At 44.5% G+C, this 23,422-nt stretch overlaps 1 protein-coding gene across 1 annotated transcript in view; it reads right to left on the bottom strand.

Moving 5' to 3' along the window:
* Nucleotides 1-23,422, bottom strand: part of snx14 (sorting nexin 14) — a 126,449-nt gene that overhangs the window by 93,865 nt on the left and 9,162 nt on the right. The window contains 7 exon segments of the mRNA XM_052012425.1: nt 1,729-1,804; nt 5,172-5,328; nt 7,621-7,705; nt 11,071-11,158; nt 14,437-14,480; nt 17,370-17,448; nt 18,207-18,283. Coding sequence (XP_051868385.1) covers nt 1,729-1,804; nt 5,172-5,328; nt 7,621-7,705; nt 11,071-11,158; nt 14,437-14,480; nt 17,370-17,448; nt 18,207-18,283 — 606 coding nt within the window.

Below are 23,422 nucleotides of genomic sequence, written 5' to 3'. Positions count from 1 at the left end.
AGGAAGATAAGGTGGTAAAGAGGGCATACAGGATGTACCTTTTATTAACCAAGCATCAAATACAAGGAAAGTTATGGTACAGCTTTATATAACATTGCTGAGGTCACACCTGCAGTACTGAGTGCAGTTTAGGTCATCTCAGTATAGTAAGGATTGATTGCACTGGAGAGGGTGCAGAGGAGATCACTGGGATGTTACCTGGGATGGAGTATCTCAGTTCTGATGAAGAGAATGGATAGGCAGGGCTTGTTTTCCTTGGAGCTGAGAAGGCCGAAGGGGTCCTGATAGAGGTGTACAAGAACTATGGAGAAGCATTGATAGGTTGACCCACTAGCAGAAGTATCTATAACCAGAGATAGGTTTAAGGTTAGGGGTAAGAAGTTTATGGAGAGGAAAAAACCTTTTACTCAAAGGGGATTGGAGTTTGGAATGCACTACCCAAGGAGGTGGTAAAGGTGGTACTCTCAAAATGTTTAGATACCTAAATGACCACTTGAATTGCCCAGGTATTGAAGGCTACAGACCAAGTGCTGGTAAATGGGATGAACACAGATGGGTAGCATGGACATGATGGGCAGAAGGGCCTGTTTCCATGCTGTATGTATCTAAAATGCAGAAAGGATTTATACCAGAATGATACCAGAACTGAGAGATAATAACCAGCCGGAAGGGTGAAATGGAGTGGAGTTCTTTTCTCTATGGTAGAAAAGACCAAGGGTGATCTGACAGACTTTAATAACGTAGATGTTGAGAAGATGCTTCCACTCAGAAGGAGACTGAACCACAGACAATAAATAGAACATCCAACAAATCCAAAAGGAATTCGGGAGCAACTTCAGGAGAACATGGAACAGCATTAGTAAATACAGGTGGAAGTTCAATAAACAGAGGAAGAAAGGTATCGAATAAGTTAATAAGGTTAGATAAAGAGGGGTAGCAGGAGACTTGGACCCGTTGAGTTGAATGGCCTGTTTTTGTGCTGCAAACACTACATAAAGTAACAGACAATTTCAAACCTCCAGTTCCACAAAATTCAAAACTTCATAAGTCAGGAAGAAACAATGTGCAAAGGAAAGCAGGCTTATTGCACTAAAATGGACAATTTTTTGTTCTAATTGTGTTGTGTCTTGTATAAATTGTGTATAATTTATATTTATATTTTTCTTGTGAATGCTGCTTATCTGATATGTGCCTGTGAAGCTGCTACAAGTAAGTTTTTCATTGCACCTGTGCATACATGTACTTGTGCATATACTGTAACAACAAACTTGACTTTGACTTTACATTCTACTTGCAAGCCACATTCAGATTGGACCAGATCTTGCTGGCCAACACTGGTGGTTCCAAAGTGAAGTGCTAACACTTAGCCACATTCAGCAAGTCAAAAGTGAACAGCCAGATCCCTTGGTTACTGTCAGATCTGGAATCTGTCAGTCCACTCTGCCAATGAATTCCCAATCTTGTTGACGTTCCCCAGTGTTTATGATCCTGACCACATTGCTAGAGTCCAAGATGTTTCATCAGAAAGAGAACTGGTCCACATGTGGGAAGCCTATATGCAGGCAATGATTCTGAGATGGTGAGAACAACCAGGTCAACAAGATCTGCCCCATCATACTTGCACAAACTATTTCTGCACAATGGTATGAATAAGTTATGTAAGCCTTTTAAAATTAATTTTTTCTGGTCAAAGTAATTAAACAATTTCAAGGCAAAAAATATACTTACTGGATCAGCCAAGAAGTCTAGGGAGGGAAGGAACACTGACCCAGCCAGAATTTCTTGGATCAACAGGGTTAATGATCTAGACAACACAGAGATAGTAATACACTTTTAGCACATTCTGTATTAAATTCACTAATATAACATGGAACCTGGATCTGGAAAATCGTTGCCAAAAGATGCATAAATATCCTATTTCTTTTTCCATGATATTAAGCTATTAGCTCGTTAGCTGTGTTCCTTGTTAACAGTGACTTCATCCAATACATTAGAACATAAGAACATAAGCAATAGGAGTAGGAGTAGGCGAATTGGCCCATCAAGCCTGCTCCACCACTCAATAAGATCATGACTGATCTGGTCATGGACTCAACTCCACCTACCTGCCTTTTCCCCATAACCCTCAATTCCCCTACAATGCAAAAATCTATCTGTGTCTTAAATATATTTAATGAGGTAGCCGCTGCTGCTTCTCTGGTCAGAAAATTCCACAGGTTCACTACTCTCTAGGAAAAGCAGATCCTCTTTATCTCCGTCCTAAATCTACTTCCCCGAATCTTGTTGCTATGTCCCCTATTTCTAGTCTCACCTACCAGTGGAAACAACTTTCCTGCCTCTGTCTTATTTATCCCTTTCATAATTTTATATGTTTACATGAGATTCCCTCTCATTCTTCTGAATTCCAGCAAGTATACCAGAGAACAATACAGCACAGTACAGGCCCTTCGGCCCACCAAGTCGTGCCAACCTTCAAACCACTCCTAAGACTATCTAACCCCTTCCTCCCATATATCCCTCTATCTTAAATTCCTCCATATGCTTATCTGACAATTTCTTGAACTTGCCCAAAGTATCAGCCTCCACCACCACCCCCGGCAGCGCATTCTACGCGCCAACCACTCTCTGAGTGAAAAACCTCCCTCTGACGTCTCCTTTGAACTTCCCACCCACCACCTTAAAGCCATGCCCTCTTGTATTGAGCATTGGTGCCCTGGGAAAGAGGCGCTGGCTGTCCACTCTATCTATTCCTCTTAATATTTTGTATACCTGTATCATGTCTACCCTCATCCTCCTTCTCTCCAATGATTAAAGCCCTAGCTCCTTTAGTCTCTCCTCATAATCCATACTTTCTAATCCAGGCAGCATCCTGGTAAATCTCCTCTGCACCCTTTCCAAGGCCTCCACGTCTTCCTATAATGAGGCGACCAGAACTGGACACACTTCTCTAAGTGTGGTCTAACCAGAGTTTTGTAAAGCTGCATCATCACTTCACGGCTCTGAAACTCGATCCCACGACTTATGAAAGCTAACATCCCATAAGCGTTCTTAACTACCCTATTCACCTGTGTGGCAACTTTCAGTGATCCGTGGATATGAACCCCCAGATCCCTCTGCTCCTCCACACTCCCCAGAATCCTGCCATTTACCTTGTATTCTGCCTTGGAGTTTGTCCTTCCAAAGTGTACCACCTCACACTTCTCCGGATTGAACTCCATCTGCCACTTGTCAGCCCAGTTCTGCATCCTATCAATATCCCTCTGTAAGCTTCGACAGCCCTCCACACTATCCATAGCACCACCGATCTTTGTGTCATCTGCAAACTTGCTAACCCACCCTTCCACACCCTCATCTAAGTCCTTAATAAATATCACCAAAAGTAGAGGTCCCAGAACCGATCCCTGTGGGACACCACTAGTCACAGCTCTCCAATCCGAATGTACTCCCTCCACCACAACCCTCTATGCTTTCTAGAGGCAAGCCAATTCTGAATCCACACAGCCAGGCCTCCCCGGATCCCTTGGCCTCTGACCTTCTGAAGAAGGCTACCATGTTGAACCTTGCCAAATGCCTTACTAAAATCCATGCAGACCACATCTACTGCACTACCCTCATCAATCTTCCTGGTCACCTCCTCAAAGAACCCTATCAGGCTAGTGAGGCAAGATCTTCCCTTCACAAATCCATGCTAGCTGTCCCTAATCAGTCCATGATTCTCTAAATGCTCATAGATCCTATCTCTAAGAATCCTTTCCAACAGCTTGCCCACCACAGACGTAAGGCTCACTGGTCTGTAATTCCCTGGATTATCCCTACTACCTTTTTTGAACAAGGGAACAACATTCGCCACCCTTCAATCCTCTGGTACCATCCCTGTGGACAACGAGGACTCAAAAATCCTAGACAACGGTTCAGCAATCTCCTCCCTCGCCTCACAAAGCAGCCTGGGGAATATTCCGTCAGGCCCCGGGGACTTATCTGTCCTAACATTTTCTAACAGCTCCAACACATCCTCTCTCTTGATATCTACATACTCTAGAACATTACCCTTTCATATATAGTATAATCCCAGGCAACTCAATCTCTCCTCATAGGCTAACGCCCAGCATAACCTCCCTGCTCTTAAATTCAATCCTTCCAGCAATGAAGGCCAACATTCCTGTGTAACGATTTAAATTTATTAATGAAAAGATAACAGATGATTTAATTTCCAATGTCAGATTGTTACTCACCATCACATTTTCATAAGAGCAGACCCAAAGGTGCAATTCTAATAATGAAGTGCTTGACACTGAAGATAAAACTGATTATTGCACTACACCATTCAAGAATCCTTTTACCAGCAATTTACGTTTATATAGCATTTTTAACACTCCATAACAAATGCAGGGTGAGAGCAAAAGGGTGTTGAATGAGAATCTTAAAAGTAGTAAAGAGGCAAAGGGGTTCGTTAGGGAAGGAATTCCAGAGGCTTAAATTAGGCAAGCAACTGAGAAATGGTAACCAATGACTGCGTGAAGTAGGGAGAGCTTGTAGGAACCCAGAATCACAGTGCAGAGCATTCTGGGGACTGCAGGACCAGAGGGAACTGGAGAATGGAAGAATGCCAAGGAGGAACTTGAACACAAGAATGACAACTTTAAATGTGAGATAGGAAGCCAATCTAATATTATAATCATCTGGAAAAACTGAAAGAGCTGCTGTTTCTCCCCCTCAGTGGCTGAGGGGTGGTCTTTAAGATTATGAAAGGTTTTGATATGGAGAAAATTATGGGAGAGAGCAAATTTATTGGCCATAAATGTAATAAATCATTCCAGAGGCAATCTCAAAAGCACATGACAAAATTAGGCCAAAGAAGCATCTTGCTGACAGACATTTTCAAAATTAAAGTGGTATGTCCTCTCTCAGAACAATTTATTATATAGTGAAGGAGTGACCAAAATTTTAGGATGGCAAAAAAATGAAAAGTTGTCACAGAAAATATAAGTATTTAATCATAATTTAAAGGGAAAACTGAAATATTGCAGAAATGGAATTATCACTACAGGTAAAACAAATACCAGCAACAGAAGTCTTCAATTCGTTTTGCAATGTCTTCTAATAACAAAAGGCTACCTATCACATATACACTTCCTTTTGCAACACATGCAATAGAAATTGATGCTCTTTACCTGCATTCTGTGGCTTTTGGTGGCAAAATATATGGGAACAGCAGCTCAGTTAACTTCCTGAGATACTGTAGTTCATCTCTACGGCTCCTCAGAGCCAGATGCAGATCTGGTCCATACTCTTCCAATCCAGCTTGCTGTAAATATTCACTGTGTTTTACTGAAGGAAGAAGAAACACCTCAGATTGGTCACAAATACATGTCCAAGCAAAACGCAATTCCAATTCTAGAATTAGAGTTAGAAGAAACAATCCAGGATACCTGCACCCTGGCGACTGTTCCCAGTTCAAGACAAATATCAAATAATTTTGAACATGCAAGTATATATACATTATAAACAGTATCTTTCAAAATTTCTTAACAAGGTACACCAGTTGAACATCTGTAGCACCAAATGAAAATGACCAGTGTTCAGTTCGTCATAGTCATTTACAACATAGTAAATGCACTACAATCAAACTTTAACAATCCACCTCATCTGCAATAAGTTATAACATCCAGTTCGATGTAACCATTGCCAATAAGAGATCTGATTTGTTAATGGCTCTGTAAAGGATGCTTGAGGTAGATCAGCCACGTTGAATGATGGCATAGGTTTAAGGGGCCAAATGGTCTCCTGGTCCCCTAATTCTTGTATTCTATTACAATGGTGAGGGTTAGCCAAGCATAGGCCTTTCCCTGTTTGAAACCTATTCAGCAAGGTCTAATGACTACATGGGGAGTTGAAGTGAATTCTACAGTCTCCGTAACTGGGAACTTGGTGATGTTAACCTTGCGACGTCATGCCGGAGTCTTGAGGTTTGTATCATCACCCAGTTCTAGCATGACAACTGTGATCGTAGTGGATGTTGTGATGTGCAATATCCCGTGCAATAGATGGTAAAAGATCAATGTACAGCAGTAGATCAGGATTACTAAGGATCTTCTCCAGCAACTTGCTAATTGCAGTTTTCTGTGGAAATGTGGATAACAATGTTCAGGACTGGGAACCACTCTAGTGTCAGTTGAAGAGTTCCAGAGACGACCTGCATCAATGAATGTAGTTGTGCATCAATGACTTTGGTGTACAATGATCAATTCCACTTTGGCAGGCTGTACTCTACTTTTGATATCAAGAAGGCAAGAGCTTGTCTGCATATGGTCACTGAGGACAATCACTTGGCTAGGAAATTTCAGATGTGCTAACTGCCAGACAAGGTTAGGAGCCTTCAAAGTGGTAAAGGTATCCATTTCAAATGGAGTTCATCCTAGCATACCATGAGCACAAGATCTTACCATGATTTTACAATTTGTAAGGTTTTAGTTGGTGTTGACTTAAGGCATGTTATTTCTAATATACTAATAAAAATAAGTAACTGCAATGCTTAGACATCCGTCACTATTCCCTGAGCAATATGCCAATAATTGCTGGAAACCTTATCCCTTCAAAAATGTTTGAAACCACAATACCAATGAAAATCGTAATATAACAAGGAACCAACCAAGACACTGACAATTCAAAGAATAATTGGCTCAGCAGCACTGGGCTGGTCTCAATTGGCAGGCAGTTTCCCAAAGGTCCAGGCTAACAATCTAAAAATCCCATTCCAAATCCTACCTGTTTCAGTAAATAAACTATTTTGAAAAAGAACAGCTGGTTTTCATAATGATAACTAGGAAACACTGCTTGAATGTCATTTAAACTACATCTGGTTCACCTATGTCCTTCAGCCAAGGAGATCTGCCATCCTTACCCAAATCTGGCCTGTATGCGACTCCAGACCCACTGCAGTGCAGTTAACTGAATTGGCCTCTGAAAAGCCCAGAAAGCCTGGCAGTTTAGGGACCATTTGTACATCCTAAAAATATGGATAAGGTAAAACTCAGAGCTGACATCATTATGTTGTTGTTTGTGGGAACGTGCTGCCTGCCACATTTCTTGCACTGCAGTAATGTCCACACTGTCGACTCACAGCAAACTATTTTTTTTACAGCTTTCAAAAGGGATACATAAATATTTTCCTAAACCAATTTGAGATTGCAGCAAAATGAAATAACAGGGTGATGTGGTGGGTCAAGCTGGCTGCCATTTGGTCTCATATACTTACACCCTGCTGAGTCATTGCTGCTATGGCTAACTCAAATTACAAACTATACACAAATAAGCATTAAAATGGCAGTTAGGATTGCCAGAGGGCAAAGGGGATAGGAAATAGAGTGCACCAACAGTGCAATAACATTGTGCCAAATCTGAGTAATATTGCAAGGACTGTATTATGCAAGCTCTAACTACACAAAACCTCACATGGTGCTTTGATGCTGGCAACAGCTGCCCAAAATAAATGACTAGAGGAACATTATGTCTTACAACGGAAATACATAATGTTCCTCTACTCATTTTAAATTATTGAATGCACTTATCACCTGTATTTTCAGTTACAGAATTTTTCACTCATACATGTACTTTTAATACCTTTTTGCCTTGCTTTTGATATGACCTCAATATGCTTCACTGCCGCATTTAACAATTTCCGGTTTACAAGGACTGGAACATCAATCTAACACAAAAAGAGATAATTTTATTATCAATTAAGTAGCTTAATTGTTGGATTTACCAAATCTTAGTATTATTAAACTTATATAGTGCATGATTCTGTTCAAACTTTACTGCACTAATCAGCTAGGCTTTAAGCCTGTCAGACTTTGCTTCCCTCAGTTTGAAAAACCTACCTGGTTTCATCTTTTAACTGTAATATGACTCATTCTGGGAATGCCAGTTTGCCCAAGTGCACATGAGACATTGTGACCGGCTGAGGGAATACTCCAATGCAAGGCTCCCTTGTAGTGGAAGAAGATTCAGCTGCCATTTGATTGGCAGCAACTTTGGTACAGTTTATAATTCCTGCCAATTTGTCTGGTTTTCATGTTTCATTTTCCATTTCTAGGACTTTTTAAAGATGTACATTATATTGTTGCTTAAAACTTATTTTTTGCCACCTCTCTCTCAATCTTTAAAAGCCTGCTTAACATGTACTGTCATCAATCAACCTTCTGCCTTTTCCTTATCTTAGATTCCAGACAGTGCCATTCTTTAAATGGCTGGAAATGGTTGCTCTTTCCTATTATAAATGTACTAATTGACTTCCTGAACACAAACTCCCAGGGAGCTCTGAGGAGGAGTCCAAACCTCCATTTCAGCTGTGGACATACAAGGATTCATGCTGAAAATCAGTTGGACAAGAATGAGTTAATGGGAAGATCCTTGAATGAGCTTGAGGGGAGCAGTGAGGCAGAGCTGTATGAGAATGAAGACCATATGTTGAGATATCTTCAAAGCAGAAGGAGTTATAAATAGTAACCACTAATGGTGAAAAGCAGAAGCAGAGTTGAGCAAAAAAATACAATGATTTTGAGTAAAATGTTCCATGGCATACTAAGGAACAACGATAAAACAGAAATTAATAGCGAACTCATCAGGAGAAATGAGGACACATTAACAAAAGCTTTGTCAAAGAGGTAGGATTTTAAGGAATACTTTTAAGTCAGAAATAAAGGTCAAGAGCCACAGAGGCCCAGGGAGGAATTTGACAGCTTATGGCCTGAAATGAAGGTGCAGCTGCCAGAGGAACAGAGAGATCTGAATGTTGAAGCACTAAAGGAGATCATGAAATTAGGGAAGGGGAAAGACGAGGAAGAATTGAAAAGCAAAGCTGAAATTATAAGATACAAGGACTGGGAGCCTGTAAGGCGAGTGAACTCAAAGATGTCAAGTGAACAGAATATGGTGAGAGTTAGGATAAGGTGCCTGATTTGAATAAGCTCAAGTTTATGGAGAGTGGAAGGTGGAAAGCTAAAGAGGACAGCATCACAGGCAACAGAGGCTTGGACGAGTGCAGGTAAGAATGGAAACAGAGAATGTTGGAAGTGGAAATATAAAGTATCGGTGATGGAAAACAGCATCGCTGATTCAAATAGAAAACAGTCTGGTTCAGCTTCAGACAATCTGTACAGCCAGTGGTCCAAAAAGCAAGTTTGTGACAGATGAAACACATGCTCATCCAGCTGTGCAGGTCAAGCAAATAGCATGACAAAAGAGCAGCTATAGTGAGGTAGAGAATGATGGTGGTGAGCTGGACGTCTTTGATGTAAGTGCAAAAACTCAAGTTGCCACTGAGGGGCAGCATATGGATGTAAAACAGGAGGAGACACAAAAAAGCTGCAGACAGGTTGTTTGTTGATGGAAAACAGGAGATGGCCAAGGATAGATCCTTGCTGCTCCAGAGTTGCATTTAGATGAACATAAAGCCAGAAGTAGGTATAATAAGAGAGCAAACAATCATTCTCAGACAGGGCTTGCAGGAATGGAGGAATAGTTAATGCAGAGAGATTGGTCTCCACGGAGACAGTGAGGGAGCATCAATGCAGAGACAGGGACTTTCAGTGGGGGAGCAAGAGTGGAAAGACTGGGCTCTACAGTGAGGGACAAACAGTGCAGCGTGAGGCATCTACAGGGAGGGAACATCAGTACAGAGACAGGAATCTACAGTCAGTAACAGAGTATCTGTGCAAACAAAGCAAACTACAGTGAGCCAGCATCAGTGCAGCAATGAGGATCAACAGTGAGGGAACATCAGTGCATGGACAGGGATCAATAGTGAGGGAACAGTGCAGAGACAGGGTACAACAGTCATTGAAGGAGCATCAGTGCAGAGAAAGCAATCTACAGTGAGGGATCATCAGTGCAGAAAGAGCTATCTACAGTGAGGAAGCATCAAGTGCAGAGTTGGATATGTACAGTGAGGGAGCAGTGTAGAGATGGGGATCTACAGTGAAGGAGTATCAGGCAGAGATGGGGATCTATAGTGAGGGAGCAACAGTGCAGAGATGGATCCAGAGTCAGTAAGGGAGCATCAGTGCAGAAACAGGGATCGACAGTCAGTGTGGGAGTTTCAATGCAGAGACAGGGATCAACAGCGAGGGAACATCAGGGTTGAGATAGAGATCTACTGTGATGGAGTATCAGTGCAGAGACAGTTGAGTAGTCAGTAGACAGCAGTATGCAGGAGCAGTGATGAAGCGTCCCCATATACGGGTGTGAGGGTTCACAGAGACTATTCAGTGAGTTACGAGCCCTCGGTTATGCAGGAATTGGAATTTGTAGCAATAATGGGAGAAAGATGAGATAGCCTGGATTCAGTCATGCATTACTATACAGGAACCCACACGTATAATGCAAGACCACAAAGAAAGGTTCCTGTTGTATGGCAGTACTCCACTCGTGAAAGTCTATAGCTGTGGGCTAGGTTTTGCACACACTGTGCCAGCTCAGAAAGTTCTGCATACCACAAGTCGTTATTCAAGCAGATCACAACCAATGGATATTAAAATGTCCACATCACATGCACGATTCCAATTCAGCATTAACTTTCAGATTCCATAAAACAACATCAAAAAGAAAATAAATTATGTGCAGGCGGTCTTCCCATCCACTGGCGGCCCTGTCCTTGCTGGTACAGATAGTGGGCTTGGGAGTAGTTGTAGCAGTAACCTCGAAGAGTAATGGCAGCGCATTTTGTATACGGTACACACTGCACTAATGTCAATGGTGGAGGGAACGAATGTTTGGTGGCCAATTAAGTGGGCTGCATTGCCCTGGATGGTGGAGCTTCTTCAGTGTCATTGGAGCTATACTCATCCAGGCAAGTGGATCTATAGTAAGGGAGCATCTATAAGTGAAGGAGTTCTTTTGCACATTTGACTTGTGCCTTGTAAATGGTAGAAAGGCTCTGGGGTGTCACGAGTGAAATTCTAGTGGCATTCTATTGCAGTAAAGGTGTTAAATAAACATTTCTCTTGCTTATAGTCTTTGTGCCTTGACAGACTTCCCAATTAATGATCCTTTATTATGAAATATCCTTCGTACCTTCTGAGCTCTCCGGACCAAAACAGCCGCAAAAAAGTGTAATGTTACTCTGAGTTCATCAATAAAGGCTTCATCATCAGTTAATTCCCTGCAAAATCAATACAAGGATCCATTTAACACAAATGTTCAAATGCACTGGAAGGCTCAAATTAAACATTGGTCAACAGAGTGAACACTCATGGGATCCAATACTGGCTCAGTGGCAAAAACAAATGTAATGGTTGGTGGATGGTTTTGCAACTGGAAGGCAATTACTGATGCTGCTCCACAGGGCTCAAAACTTGGTCCTTTGCTGCTTGCAAAATAAATTGATGATTTAGACATAGGTAGTGGGGCATTCTAAAAACTGGAGATGATACAATAATGAATGCTGCTGTTGTGACTGTGAACTGAAGCTGGTTGATATGAAAGGTCCTTATTCATCACGACAAGCAGGCGTTCTCCTGGACACCCTCTCAGCAGAGTCTGCCCGAACTCAAAGTACATCAAGATTTTAAATCAAAGGTAACAGCAGGTGATTCAATACAATTTCAATAACTACAATGACATCATTTACTTTAATATTGTGTGTCTGACAAATGGTTGCATTGAGTTACATATTTACAACGAAAACACTCTGTAACTGACAAGATACCTCTGAGTATTCAAACACCCTGGTTGGGACAAAGTAATTCACAAGGATGGTCTGAAAGCTTCTGAGGAAAGAACCCAGACGCCCAAACTTAAGTGTTGCGAGGGATGACTCTGAGTATAGAAATATCACAACTATTGATATACAGCAAATATACCTGTGACCATGTTTGTTGTGCTAGGTGTCAAAATCAGTCTGGTCTGGAAGCTTCCTTGAGCTCAGTCACAATGGTGCAAAATAACTTAGCCGGTGTTGCCTGGTTTGATGTAGGCCAATTAACATAGCCCTATTGTCTTGCGTTTGGCTGACGCATATGAGAACATCTCATGGTCACCTCACTTTACAAACCATATCTCTTGAGCACTCAGCCCCCTGCTGTGAGTCAGTAGCCTGTGCTTTATAAACAGTATTGTTTGTTTACAAAGATGTCCTTTTAAATTCAAAACTGATTACTGCTTGCAATTTACATTAAGAACTGAAGACTAGCTCTCACTTGAATCAATGCCTGGTGTAATTCACATGATTCCATAACTTACAAATCCCCAACACTGCCAGGACTAGAAAATTGCAGCTGTGGGGAAAGGTGGGACAGGTTGGGTTTGTTTTCTTTGGAATACAAGGAGGCTGAAGGAAGACTTAATTAGGGTGTATTAAAAAATGAGGGGCCTAGATAGAGTATATAGGAAGAATTTATATCCCTTAGCTGTGGGATCAAAAAATCAGGGGGCACGGATTTAAAGTAATTGATAGAAAAAATAGAAGGAAGATGGGGAAAACTTTCTTCAAAGACTGCTGGGTTCTGGAACTCACTGCCTGAAAGAAACCTCATCAGATTTAAACAGTACTTGGGTGTCTACGTCAAGAGCTGAGAGCTACGTACTCAGTGCTGGAAGCAAGAATTGGCCACTCAGCCTCTCGAGCCTGCTCCACAACTCGGTTAGATCATGACTGATCTGATTGTAACCCCCTCATCTGGGGCAGATTTAATGCGACAAATCTCACCAATTTTCTTTGATCTTGTGATCAAACCTTGCAATTTTGTTCAATAAATAAACAGCTAGAAAAGGTGCTGCAGGTCTAACAGAGCTTTGTACATAGGTTTTTGGGAAATCAACAGTCTTTTCCAATGCTTCACAAAGAAATTGACATGCGTTCTGTCCTACGAATTAACCGTGCTGTGCAGAGGATCAAACTTCCAAAATATTGGCATGGCTCACACATTAAACATGTATCAGCACCCATGTGTGTGAATGGGCTGCAGTTCAGTTAGTTCATTTCCACAGAAGATTACAGTCTTTGCCATTACCAATCTAATCCAATCCACCCCATGGCCACCACTCTTGCCTCCTTTTTATTGATTTACATTTATTTCCACACTGTAAATAAAATTTTTTAAAAAAACCTTTAGATGTTTTGAGTATAACATGCAGCTAAAGCCTGGTCAACATAGCACAAGGCTCTACATAGAGAGTGATTTGAAATTCAACTTGTGATGCAGACTAGAGCAATGACAAGATATCTTTACTAGTCACGTGTACATCGAAACACAGTGAAATACATTTTTTTGCGTAGTGTTCTGGGAGCAGCCCGCAAGTGTCGCCACGCTTCCAGCACCAACATAGCATGCCCACAACTTCCTAACCTGTAAGTCTTTGGAATGTGGGAGGAAACTGGAGCACCTGGAGGAAACCCACACAGACACAGGGAGAACATAAAAACTCCTTACAGATAACGCGGGAATTGAACCCAGGTCGCTGGCACTGTAAAGCGTTAAGCTAACCGCTACACTAACGTGAGACCTTTCATCTTAACATTCTCTGGGAAACGTGCCTGGTTATCAGCTGAAAAGATTGTTCGGTTTATTAATGATGTCCTCCTGTAACCTGCCATATCAAAGTTAACTATAATTTTGCCTACTCAGTCATCTACTTTTGTCTTAAGATGACAGAAACCAAGAAAGTTCCTTCCTTGGGATTAATAGAAAACCTAAGCTTAGGAAGTTATCTGGCAAAGTCACGTAAAAGTTGCACACTGCTATCAGGCGAGGACAGCACAACTGGTTGGAGAATCAGTGCCAGGTTGCCTAAGAGGCAGACACCAGGTGAGTTGATGCTTACAGAAAAGCAAGTGCACAAATTGGGTAATGAATTAGAAGGCTGAAAAAAAACTGCTGCTTAATTCTTGACCGCATGATGTTTTCGATCTAAAAATTGATATGTAGCTTGAAGTGCAAATCTTAACTTTCAACACTGATTTAAAGGACTAATTTTGAACAGACCTCTTATTCGATAAGAGAGATGCTTGACCTCACAATGTACCTCATCACAGCCTTGCAACTCATTGTCTGCCTGTACTGCACTTTCTCTGTAACTGTAACACTATATTGCTTTTCCCTTGTACTACCTCAATGCACTGATGTGATGAAATGATCTTATGGATGGCATGCAAAACAAAGTTTTTTTTTACTGTATCTCAGTACATGTGACAATAATAAACCAGTTTACCAATGTTTTTTAATTTTCCACTCTGGCCAAGTTTGAGATTGTAGCACTTGAAAATGCTGAGATAGCTGTCACCATAAACCACTTGCACTTGTTCATTAACTGTATACAAAGGTTATTTGCCAAACAACGCAATATTGCCTGACATTGTTTTCAGACATCAATACCACATCTCAGATTTCCAGCACCTGCAATATTTTACTTCTGGATATTAAAAATGAACCCAAGTCTTACCTATACCAAGGGTGCACAAAGTTTTCAATCACCAGCTCCAAAATCTGCAGATGAAAAAGTTCTATGGTTAGTACAAAATCAGTTTGTCTAGACATACATTTCCTTCCGAAGCACTCAAAACACTTTTGGGTATGACTATGAACCTGAACAGCCTAATGTAAAAAGTAATTTTTTTTCCACAATTCTTCAATGAGAGATGGGTGTCACTGGCAAGTAAAATATTTATGTCCCATTCCCATTGCCCTTGAAAAGATGGTTGTGAGCTACCTTCTCGAGCTGCAATTGAGCAATGAAGGCACAGCAATATATATCCAAGTCAAGATAGTATGCAGTTTGGGAACTTTTGAGATGGCCTTCCCATGCACCTGCTGGGCTTGTCACTCAAATGCTTGTAAGGTGTTGCTGAAGGTAACTTGCCAGTGACTGCAGTGTATTTTGTAGATTGTACATGTTGCAGCCACAATGTACCAGTGGTGAAGTGAATTAATGTTCAGAGATTTAGATGGGGCACCAATTAAGTGAGCTGCTTTGTCTTGAATGTCGTGTGGCTTCTATAATATTGATAAGATATCTTTATTAGTCACATGTACATCGAAACACACAGTGAAATGCACCTTTTGCGTAGAGTGTTCTGGGGGCAGCCCGCAAGTGTCGCCACACTTACGGCGCCAACATAGCATGCTCACAACTTCCTAACCTGTACGTCTTTGGAATGTGGGAGGAAACCCATGTAGACACGGGGAGAACGTACAAACTCCTTACAGACAGCGGCCGGATTTGAACCCGGATTGCCAGCACTGTACCATGCCTGCCCAAAAGCTACACTCATTCAGCCAGGTGGAGCATATTGCATCACACTCACAGTTTGTGACTTGCAGATGATGCAAAAGCTTTGAGACTTCAGAGTCTCAGGCTTGCTCTTGCTGCCACACTATTTATGGCAGACCCAGTTAATCCCCTCACCAATCCTCTCCAAAGTACGTTTCACCAAGATGAATGCCAAGTGGAGATGGTTAAATCCTTCCACCTGAGATGGTCACTGCCAGGCATCGACATGACATGGACTACTTACCAGCCTATGCCTGTATGTTGCCCAGATGTTGCTACATGCAAGCATGACTTGCTTCAATTTCTGAGGAGTTGAGAACAAAATTAAACCATTCATGAATCTCCCCACTTCTGCTGTTACAATAGAGGAGTGACTATTGATGAGTCAGCTGAAGGTGGTCGGACCAAAGAGACTGGAGCAAAAAACAAACTGCTGGAAGAACTCAGCAGGTTAGGCAGCAATCTATGGAGGCAGAGAGATGGTTGACGTTTTGGGTCAAGACCCTGCACCAAGACTCAAGAGACTGCCTGAGGAATTCCTGCAGTGATGTCCTAGGGCTGACTTTCAACAAATCTTTCTTTGTACAAGATACACCCACAGCCATAGTCAAATACTGCTTTGATGTTAAGAGCAGCAGTGATGTGCAGTCAGAAAAGGCAGTACCCAGCTTATGAAAATAATAACTCTGAACTGTTGTTGGTTCATAGTTTACAATATACATTTTACATATGCAAACAATTTCTGGTGGAAACTACAAAATTATTTAACTGCAATATAATACTGTAAAACCAGTGGAAAAGCAGCTAGAGGCAGTGCCTTTTCTTACGCATTGATCAAATTCACATCTGATGCTCATCCAGGGCTCAGTAACACAGAATGGTGTCACCACCTTCCCTCCTTCCTTCAGTTGCAATCAGATCACACATGCACAGAGGGGACCCTGGATTAAAATGCCACGTCTATACATGTGTATTTGCTGAGAAAAGCCTGGGAAAGAGCAAACAATGCTGCTGCTTCTGGAGCCACGGCTACAAGTCACAGGCAGACAGAACGAAAGGACTGGCCTGTTATAACTTGGGGTCTCGCAGGTACTTTGAGTGTTATTCCTTTCTTCCACCCCACTTTAAGTTGAATCTTTGACAAGCTTCCCTCAGTTTATGTCACTCCTAAGGAGGATTCAGCCGATCCACTGGATCCACGGTTCCTCCTGGATGACAAGGATCCCTAAGATGTGTGAATGGGAAAGACACAAATGTCCATATTGTCCAGCAAGTCAAGCCTGGTATCCTTCTTCAACTAGCAGCCAGAGTGGATGGAGTATCATCGGACCCACTGATGACTGGGCCGTTGGACTTTGCAGGGGTGATGCACTGGAGACTTGAGTGGAGTCGGGAGGGGTGGTTGGAAGGGCAACACTGCTCTTCCACCGGGCAGGCAAACAAGCAGCAGGCTGATCCCTAATACAGCCATGAGGTGATGATGAGTGAAGGGGCTGGGATTGGGGTGGGGACATGTAGATGAATGTGGGGGTTATCAATGAGTGTAGGGTGATCATAATTTGTTGCTAAGCAGTTAATACAAGGGTTTGTGAACTGTCTTATAATCTAAACATGTAAAGGATGTAATGTTTGCCAATATTATATTTAGCACCAAGTTAACTTTCAACACCATTCAAATTAAAAGATTATTACACAAATGTTCAAGTATTTACTGAGTGAAATGCCAACCCTGTCATTTCCCCCTCTACCATTCCATAAAGACAGTGGCTGATCAACCTTTGCCTCAACGCCACTTTCCGTCTGTCCTCACCTTGGCTCCCTTGTGGCTCAATTATCCATCAACCCTCATTCCATGGAGTATACTGGCAATTGTTAGCAGCTTTCATTCTGATGCCAGCATGAATAGCAGCCACTGCAAGATTTCTATACGCTTCAAATGTAATCAACATCACAACTGACAGAATGCTAACATTATCCAGAACAAATGTTTGCAAATGAAATTTTAATGAAAATAATAAAAGCAACTTGACTATATTTTCATAAAAATGCCACTGAGAAGATGAAATGCATAAACGATGAACATAAGCAAAGATGGAACAACTTACTTCAGACAGAGATGCATCCACCTTTGAACTAATTGTTAAACCCAGCCAAGGTTGGTAGTTTTCCAACAACAGTGTGGCCCTGACAACAGAAAAAAATACACATTACAAAGTATCTTATCCACAAACTTTTCTTGCAGCTTCTTTTTTGATAGGATGTGCAAAAGGTGAGAACAATGGAAAAGAAACAGAACAGCTCCAATTGATAATTCCATCCAAGACAATTTTTGTGTCATGGGGAATCAAATGTGAATTCAGCATTATGAATTAAGTTTGCTGTTTAAAGAGCAATAACTATGCACTTCATCCAGGCCCTAAAGAAAAATCAGACAGCACAGCAAAACACAATAACTCCCAGACTGGAGACCCAATTCAATGAAACGACTTCTGCACCCACAACTACTAAAGCATTTTGTTTTATTGGCAAATTATCTGCCCTCTTTATGTCTCAATGTATTCAGTCTTTGCAGAGATACATAGTTTGTTGTAAAAGAGAGCAGACAGAGCAACTTTAATTACAATTTTCATTCAGGTGGATGAATCTCATAGTTAGCAGGACCCAGTAAAATCCATTGAAAGAACTACTGTAATGATTAGTTCTTCCTAACTATTAAACCATTCAGCTTTTTAAGAGGCAAAAGGTAGTCTTACATTACCCAATACTTTGCATTGGAAATACAGAAAGTTTACACCATTGCACCTTTACCCTTAAATCAATGGCTTTCTACAACCTGGACAAACCAATACAACATGAAGGCTCATTCTTCAGTTTGCACTCACTGGCCTGTCTACATTCATGTTTCTCCACATGCAAAAGTCTTTCAGCCCCAATGAACTTACTTATGTCGGTTACATTTGACTTTCCCACAGACAGCACAACTATGACCTTGGGGAAATAGTTCTTGTTGTTCCAGCTGCTACAAATAAAAAAATGCAAAATTAGTGGTGCTCATTTGAAAGTTAAAACATAATGTCCAAGAAAATACATGCACTGTAACGACCTACCTTCGAGGCAAGTGAACCGGCTCTGAGAACGGAGCGCGTGTCGGCAGGAAGGCCGGCCGCAAAATGGCGCCGGGCCGCCTTCTTCGACAGTGAGGAGAGAAAACCCGCGTGCGGGAAGAGTTGGTGACGTATCACAGGCGTCACTTCCGTCCAGAGAGGGCGGGATCTGTAACGGGTTTAAGAGCTAGCGCGGGAAATTGAACAATAAATCAGTCACGAGTTCACACCTCTGACTGCGTGTTTCATTCTTAGCTCAGTGCATAGCACCTCGCTAATTGGTGAGCTCGACGGTCCAAACGGGATTTGGACCGAAGATGACTGACCTTTCAGCTGTTCACGCAATTTCACTTAACCTGCCAACTTTCTGGACGCTGCGACCCCGACTGTGGTTTGATCAAGCAGAGGCCCAGTTCCAGATTCGACAGATTTCTTCCGACTCCACGCGCTACTATTACGTGGTGAGCCCCCTCGACCAGGAGACAGCCGCCCAGGTCAAGGACTTCATTCAGTCGCCACCGGAGGAAGGCAAATACTCAGTATTCAAAGCCCTGCTCATTCACACCTTCGGCCTCTCATGGCGGGAGCGAGGCACCCGCTTGCTGCACCTGGACGGTTTGGGAGGCAGGCCACCGTCCACACTAATGAATGAAATGCTGGCCTTGGCTGACGGACACAAGCCCTGCCTCATGTTCCAGCAGGCATTTCTAGAGCAGCTGCCTGAAGACATACATCTGCTACTCGCTGATGCAGATTTCAGTAACCCCGGGGGCAGACATGCTGTGGAAGGCCAAGAGGGAGAGCGAGGCGTCCGTTGTACAGATCACCAAGCCACGTGCCCAACGGCAGACCAGACCAGGCCCAGCAACGGAGCGTGCGCAACCTAGAGGCAGCAGTGAGGGAGCCAACGTTCAGTGGTGTTTCTACTATCAGTGGTGGGGCGCAGAAGCCCGCCGGTGTCGCCCACCCTGTGAGTTCCCGGGAAACGCCGAGGCCAGCCGCCGCTGATAGCTACAGCAGCTGGCCACCAAGATAGCCTTTTGTTCGTCTGGGACAAACAATCGGGACGCTGCTTCTTGGTCGACACCGGAGCAGAAATCAGCCTTTTACCCCCGACGGGGCACGACACCCGCAACAGGGAACCAGGACCCACCCTCAGGGCCGCGAACGGCAGCACCGTACAAACCTACGGCACCCGCACAGTGCAGCTGCAATTCAGCGCCAGCCGGTTCACGTGGGACTTCACACTGGCTGCCGTGGCCCAGCCACTCCTAGGGGCGGACTTCTTGCAGTCCCACAGCCTACTGTTGGTGGGAAAAGGCTGGTACATGCCAAGACTTTTCAGACATTCCCCTTGGGCGAAGCCAAGTTACCGGCCCCACACCTGGACTCCGTCACGCTGTCAGACAACAAATTCACCAGAATCCTGGTGGACTTCCCATCAGTTCTGGCACCACAGTTCACAACAGCCATACCCAGACACGGAGCACAGTACCACATCCCGACCAAGGGACCACCCCTCCACGCCCGCACATGACAGCTTCCCCCCAACAAGCTCCGCCTGGCGAAGGAGGAGTTCAAGCGGGTGGAGGAATTGGGGACTGTACGGAGGTCCAACAGCCTATGAGCTTCCCGCCTGCACATGGTGCCCAAAGCAGCTGGGGGCTGGAGACCGTGCGGAGACTACCGTCGGTTGAACGAGGCCACAACCCCAGACCGCTACCCCGTACCCCACATACAGGACTTTGCAGCGAACCTGCACGGGGCGAGCATCTTTTCCAAGGTAGACCTCGTCCGGGGATACCACCAAATCCCGGTACACCCTGAAGACATCCCCAAGACAGCGCTCATCACCCTGTTCGAGTTCCTCCGGATGCCTTTCGGCCTGAAGAACGCCGCACAGACGTTCCAGCGGCTGATGGATGCCACACAGACATTCCAGCGGCTGATGGATGCCATAGGACGTGACCTGGACTTCACATTTGTCTATTTGGACGACATCCTCATAGCCAGCCGCAATCGCCAGGAACACCTGTCCCATCTCCGCCTGCTCTATACCCACTTGAGTGACTTCGGCCTCACCATCAACCCGGCCAAATGCCAATCCGGGCTCGACACCATCGACTTCCTGGGCCATAGAATTACCAAAGACGGGGCAACTCCCCTGCCCGGCAAGGTAAATGCGATCCGCCACTTCGCCCAGCCCATCATGGTCAAAGGCTTGCAGGAATTCATTGGTATGGTCAACTTCTACCGCCGTTTCCTCCCCTCGGCGGCACAAGTCATGCGCCCTTTGTTCATCCTGATGTCAAGTAAAGGCAAGGACATTACTTGGGACGAAGAGGCCGCGGCCGCCTTCATTAAAGCCAAAGAAGCCTTAGCAAATGCCGCGATGCTGGTGCATCCCAGAACGGACGTCCCAACCGCCCTCACAGTGGATGCATCCAACACGGCAGTCAGTGGGGTGCTGGAACAACTCATCGAGGGGCGCTGGCAACCCCTAGCATTCTTCAGCAAGCACCTGCGGCAACCTGAACTCAAGTATAGTGTTTTTGGCTGGGAGCTGTTAGCACTTTACCTGGCAATCCGGCATTTCAGATTCTTTTTAGAGGGCAGGCTGTTCACCGCATTCACGGACCACAAACCATTGACCTTCGCGTTCACGAAGGTGTCCGATCCCTGGTCGGCCCATCAGCAGCGACATCCGTCCTACATCTCCGAGTACACGACAGACATCCAGCATGTCTCAGGAAACGACAATGTCATGGTGGACACACTCTCCAGACCAGCTATCCAGGCCCTGCCCAGGGAGTGGACTACGCAGTGCTAGCAGAGGCACAGCAGGCGGACGACGAGTTGCCCAGCTACAGGACCGCAGTCTCGGGTTTGCAGCTGCAAGAGTTCCTAGTAGGCCCAGGTGGGAGGACCCTCCTACACGACACAGCTACCGGCCAACCTCACCCCATTGTCCCGGCAGCGGGAAGTTTTCGACTCTGTACACAGTTTGGCGCACGCATCCATCAGGACAACCATCCGGATGGTCTCCAGCAGGTTCGTGTGGCACAGACTCTGCAAACAGGTCAGCGAGTGGGCCAAAATGTGCGTGCAGTGCCAAACAGCCAAGGTGCAGCGGCACACCAGAGCACCGCCGCTGCAGTTCAAGCCCACCCACCGGAGGTTCGACACATTCATGTGGATATCGTGCGGCCCCTGCCTGCGTCGACAGGAGCGAGGTACCTCATAACTATGGTCGAGCAATTCACAAGATGGCCAGAGGCGGCCCTGCTCACTGACACCACCGCCGATTCCTGTGCCCGAGCGCTGATCGCAACCTGGGTAGCAAGCTTCGGTGTACCGGCCCACATTACCTCCAACGGAGGTGCCCAGTTCACCTCCAGCCTGTGGTCAGCAGTGGCCAGCCTATTGGGAGCACATTTACACCACACAACTGCCTACCACCCATAGTCGAACGCTTCCACCGCCACTTGAAGTCAGCTCTCACGGCCCGCCTGACAGGGCCCAACTGGGTGGACGAGCTCCCCTGGGTCCTGCTGGGAATCCGCACAGCACCCAAAGAGGATCTGCACACCTCGTTGGCCCAGCTGGTGTACGGCGCACCCCTGGTCGTCCCAGGAGAGTTCATGCCAGCCCCAAGGGGGCAGGAGGAAGAACCGGCAGCAGTCCTGGACAGACTACGCAAGAGGCTCGGCAACCTGGCCCCCGTACCGACTTCACGACACAGACAAACCTCGACCTGCGTACCCAAAGACATACAGAACTATAAGTTTGTTTTTGTTCGAAGGGGCGTGCACCGGACACCTCTGCAGCGGCCGTATGAGGGACCGCTCAAAGTATTGAGGAACAATGGGTCCACATAGGTCCTGGATATCAGGGGTGAAAGAAGAAGTGTTCACAGTGGACCAGCTCAAACTGGCCCACATGGACTTGTTGCAGAGTGTCGAGGCTCAGGCTCCTCAGCATAGAGGCAGACCGCCCAAACAGCGACTGTCCCAAACTGTGGACTTTGGAAGGGGTATCGCCGGTTCTGGGGGGGGGGGGGGGGGGGGGGGGGGGGGGTGGTCATGTAGCGACCTACCTTTGAGGCAAGCGAACCGGCTCCGAGAATGGAGCACACATCGGCAGGAAGGCCGGCCACAAAATGGCGCTGGGCCTTCTTCTTCAACAGTGAGGAGAGAAAGCCCGCGCGTGGGAAGAGTTGGTGACGTATCGCGGGCGTCACTTCCGTCCAGAGAGGGCGGGATCTGTAACAGGTTTAAAAGCTAGCGCAGGAAGTTGAAAAATAAATCAGTCTTGAGTTCAGACCTCCAACTGCGTGTTTCATTCTTAGCTCAGTGCATAGCACCTCGCTAACAGCACTTACCACTCTGATAATTAAAGGAACGATTGGTGCTTAAAAGAACAAAAAATGTTTTTGTTTTATATTGTTTTACAGGACATAGACGTCACTGACAAAGTCATGATTTACTGTCCATTTCCAATTGTCTTCACACATGAACAGCTTCTTGAACTACTGCAGCTCATGTGATATAGGTATCCCACATTAATGTTAGGATTTAACTTGCAGGGTTTTCCCCAGTGACCATTAAGGAACAATGAAACACAATGAAGTCAGAATTGTTCAGAGAAGCACTGGATCTGTAAAGGATAAGTCAATAAAGGATTAAAAAAATAACACACAATGAAGTCAGAAGGTTTGTGACTTGAAGGTGGTGATGCTTCATAGGGTGTTCTGCTCTTGCCCTAGGTGGTACAAGTTGAGAGTTTAGAAGTGCTGTCACGTTATTGCATTTCATCTTCTCAGTGCCAAACACTGCAGCCATAACGCTGGAAGGAGTGAAATTTTAAATAATGGATGAGAGGCAGATCGAAGGACTGCCTTGCCCTGGAAGGTGCAGAGTTTCTTTAATGTTTGGGATTGCATCCATTCAGGCAAGCAGACAGTATTCCATCTCACTGCTGATCTGTGCCTTGTGTGGAGTGGGCCTATTCTGAACTTACATGCCAGCGATGCTGCTGCAAGCAAGTTTTTCCAT

This window comes from Pristis pectinata, chromosome 3, assembly GCF_009764475.1.
Source record: "Pristis pectinata isolate sPriPec2 chromosome 3, sPriPec2.1.pri, whole genome shotgun sequence".
Taxonomy (NCBI): domain Eukaryota; kingdom Metazoa; phylum Chordata; class Chondrichthyes; order Rhinopristiformes; family Pristidae; genus Pristis; species Pristis pectinata.
This window is presented reverse-complemented; position numbering and strand designations above follow the sequence as displayed.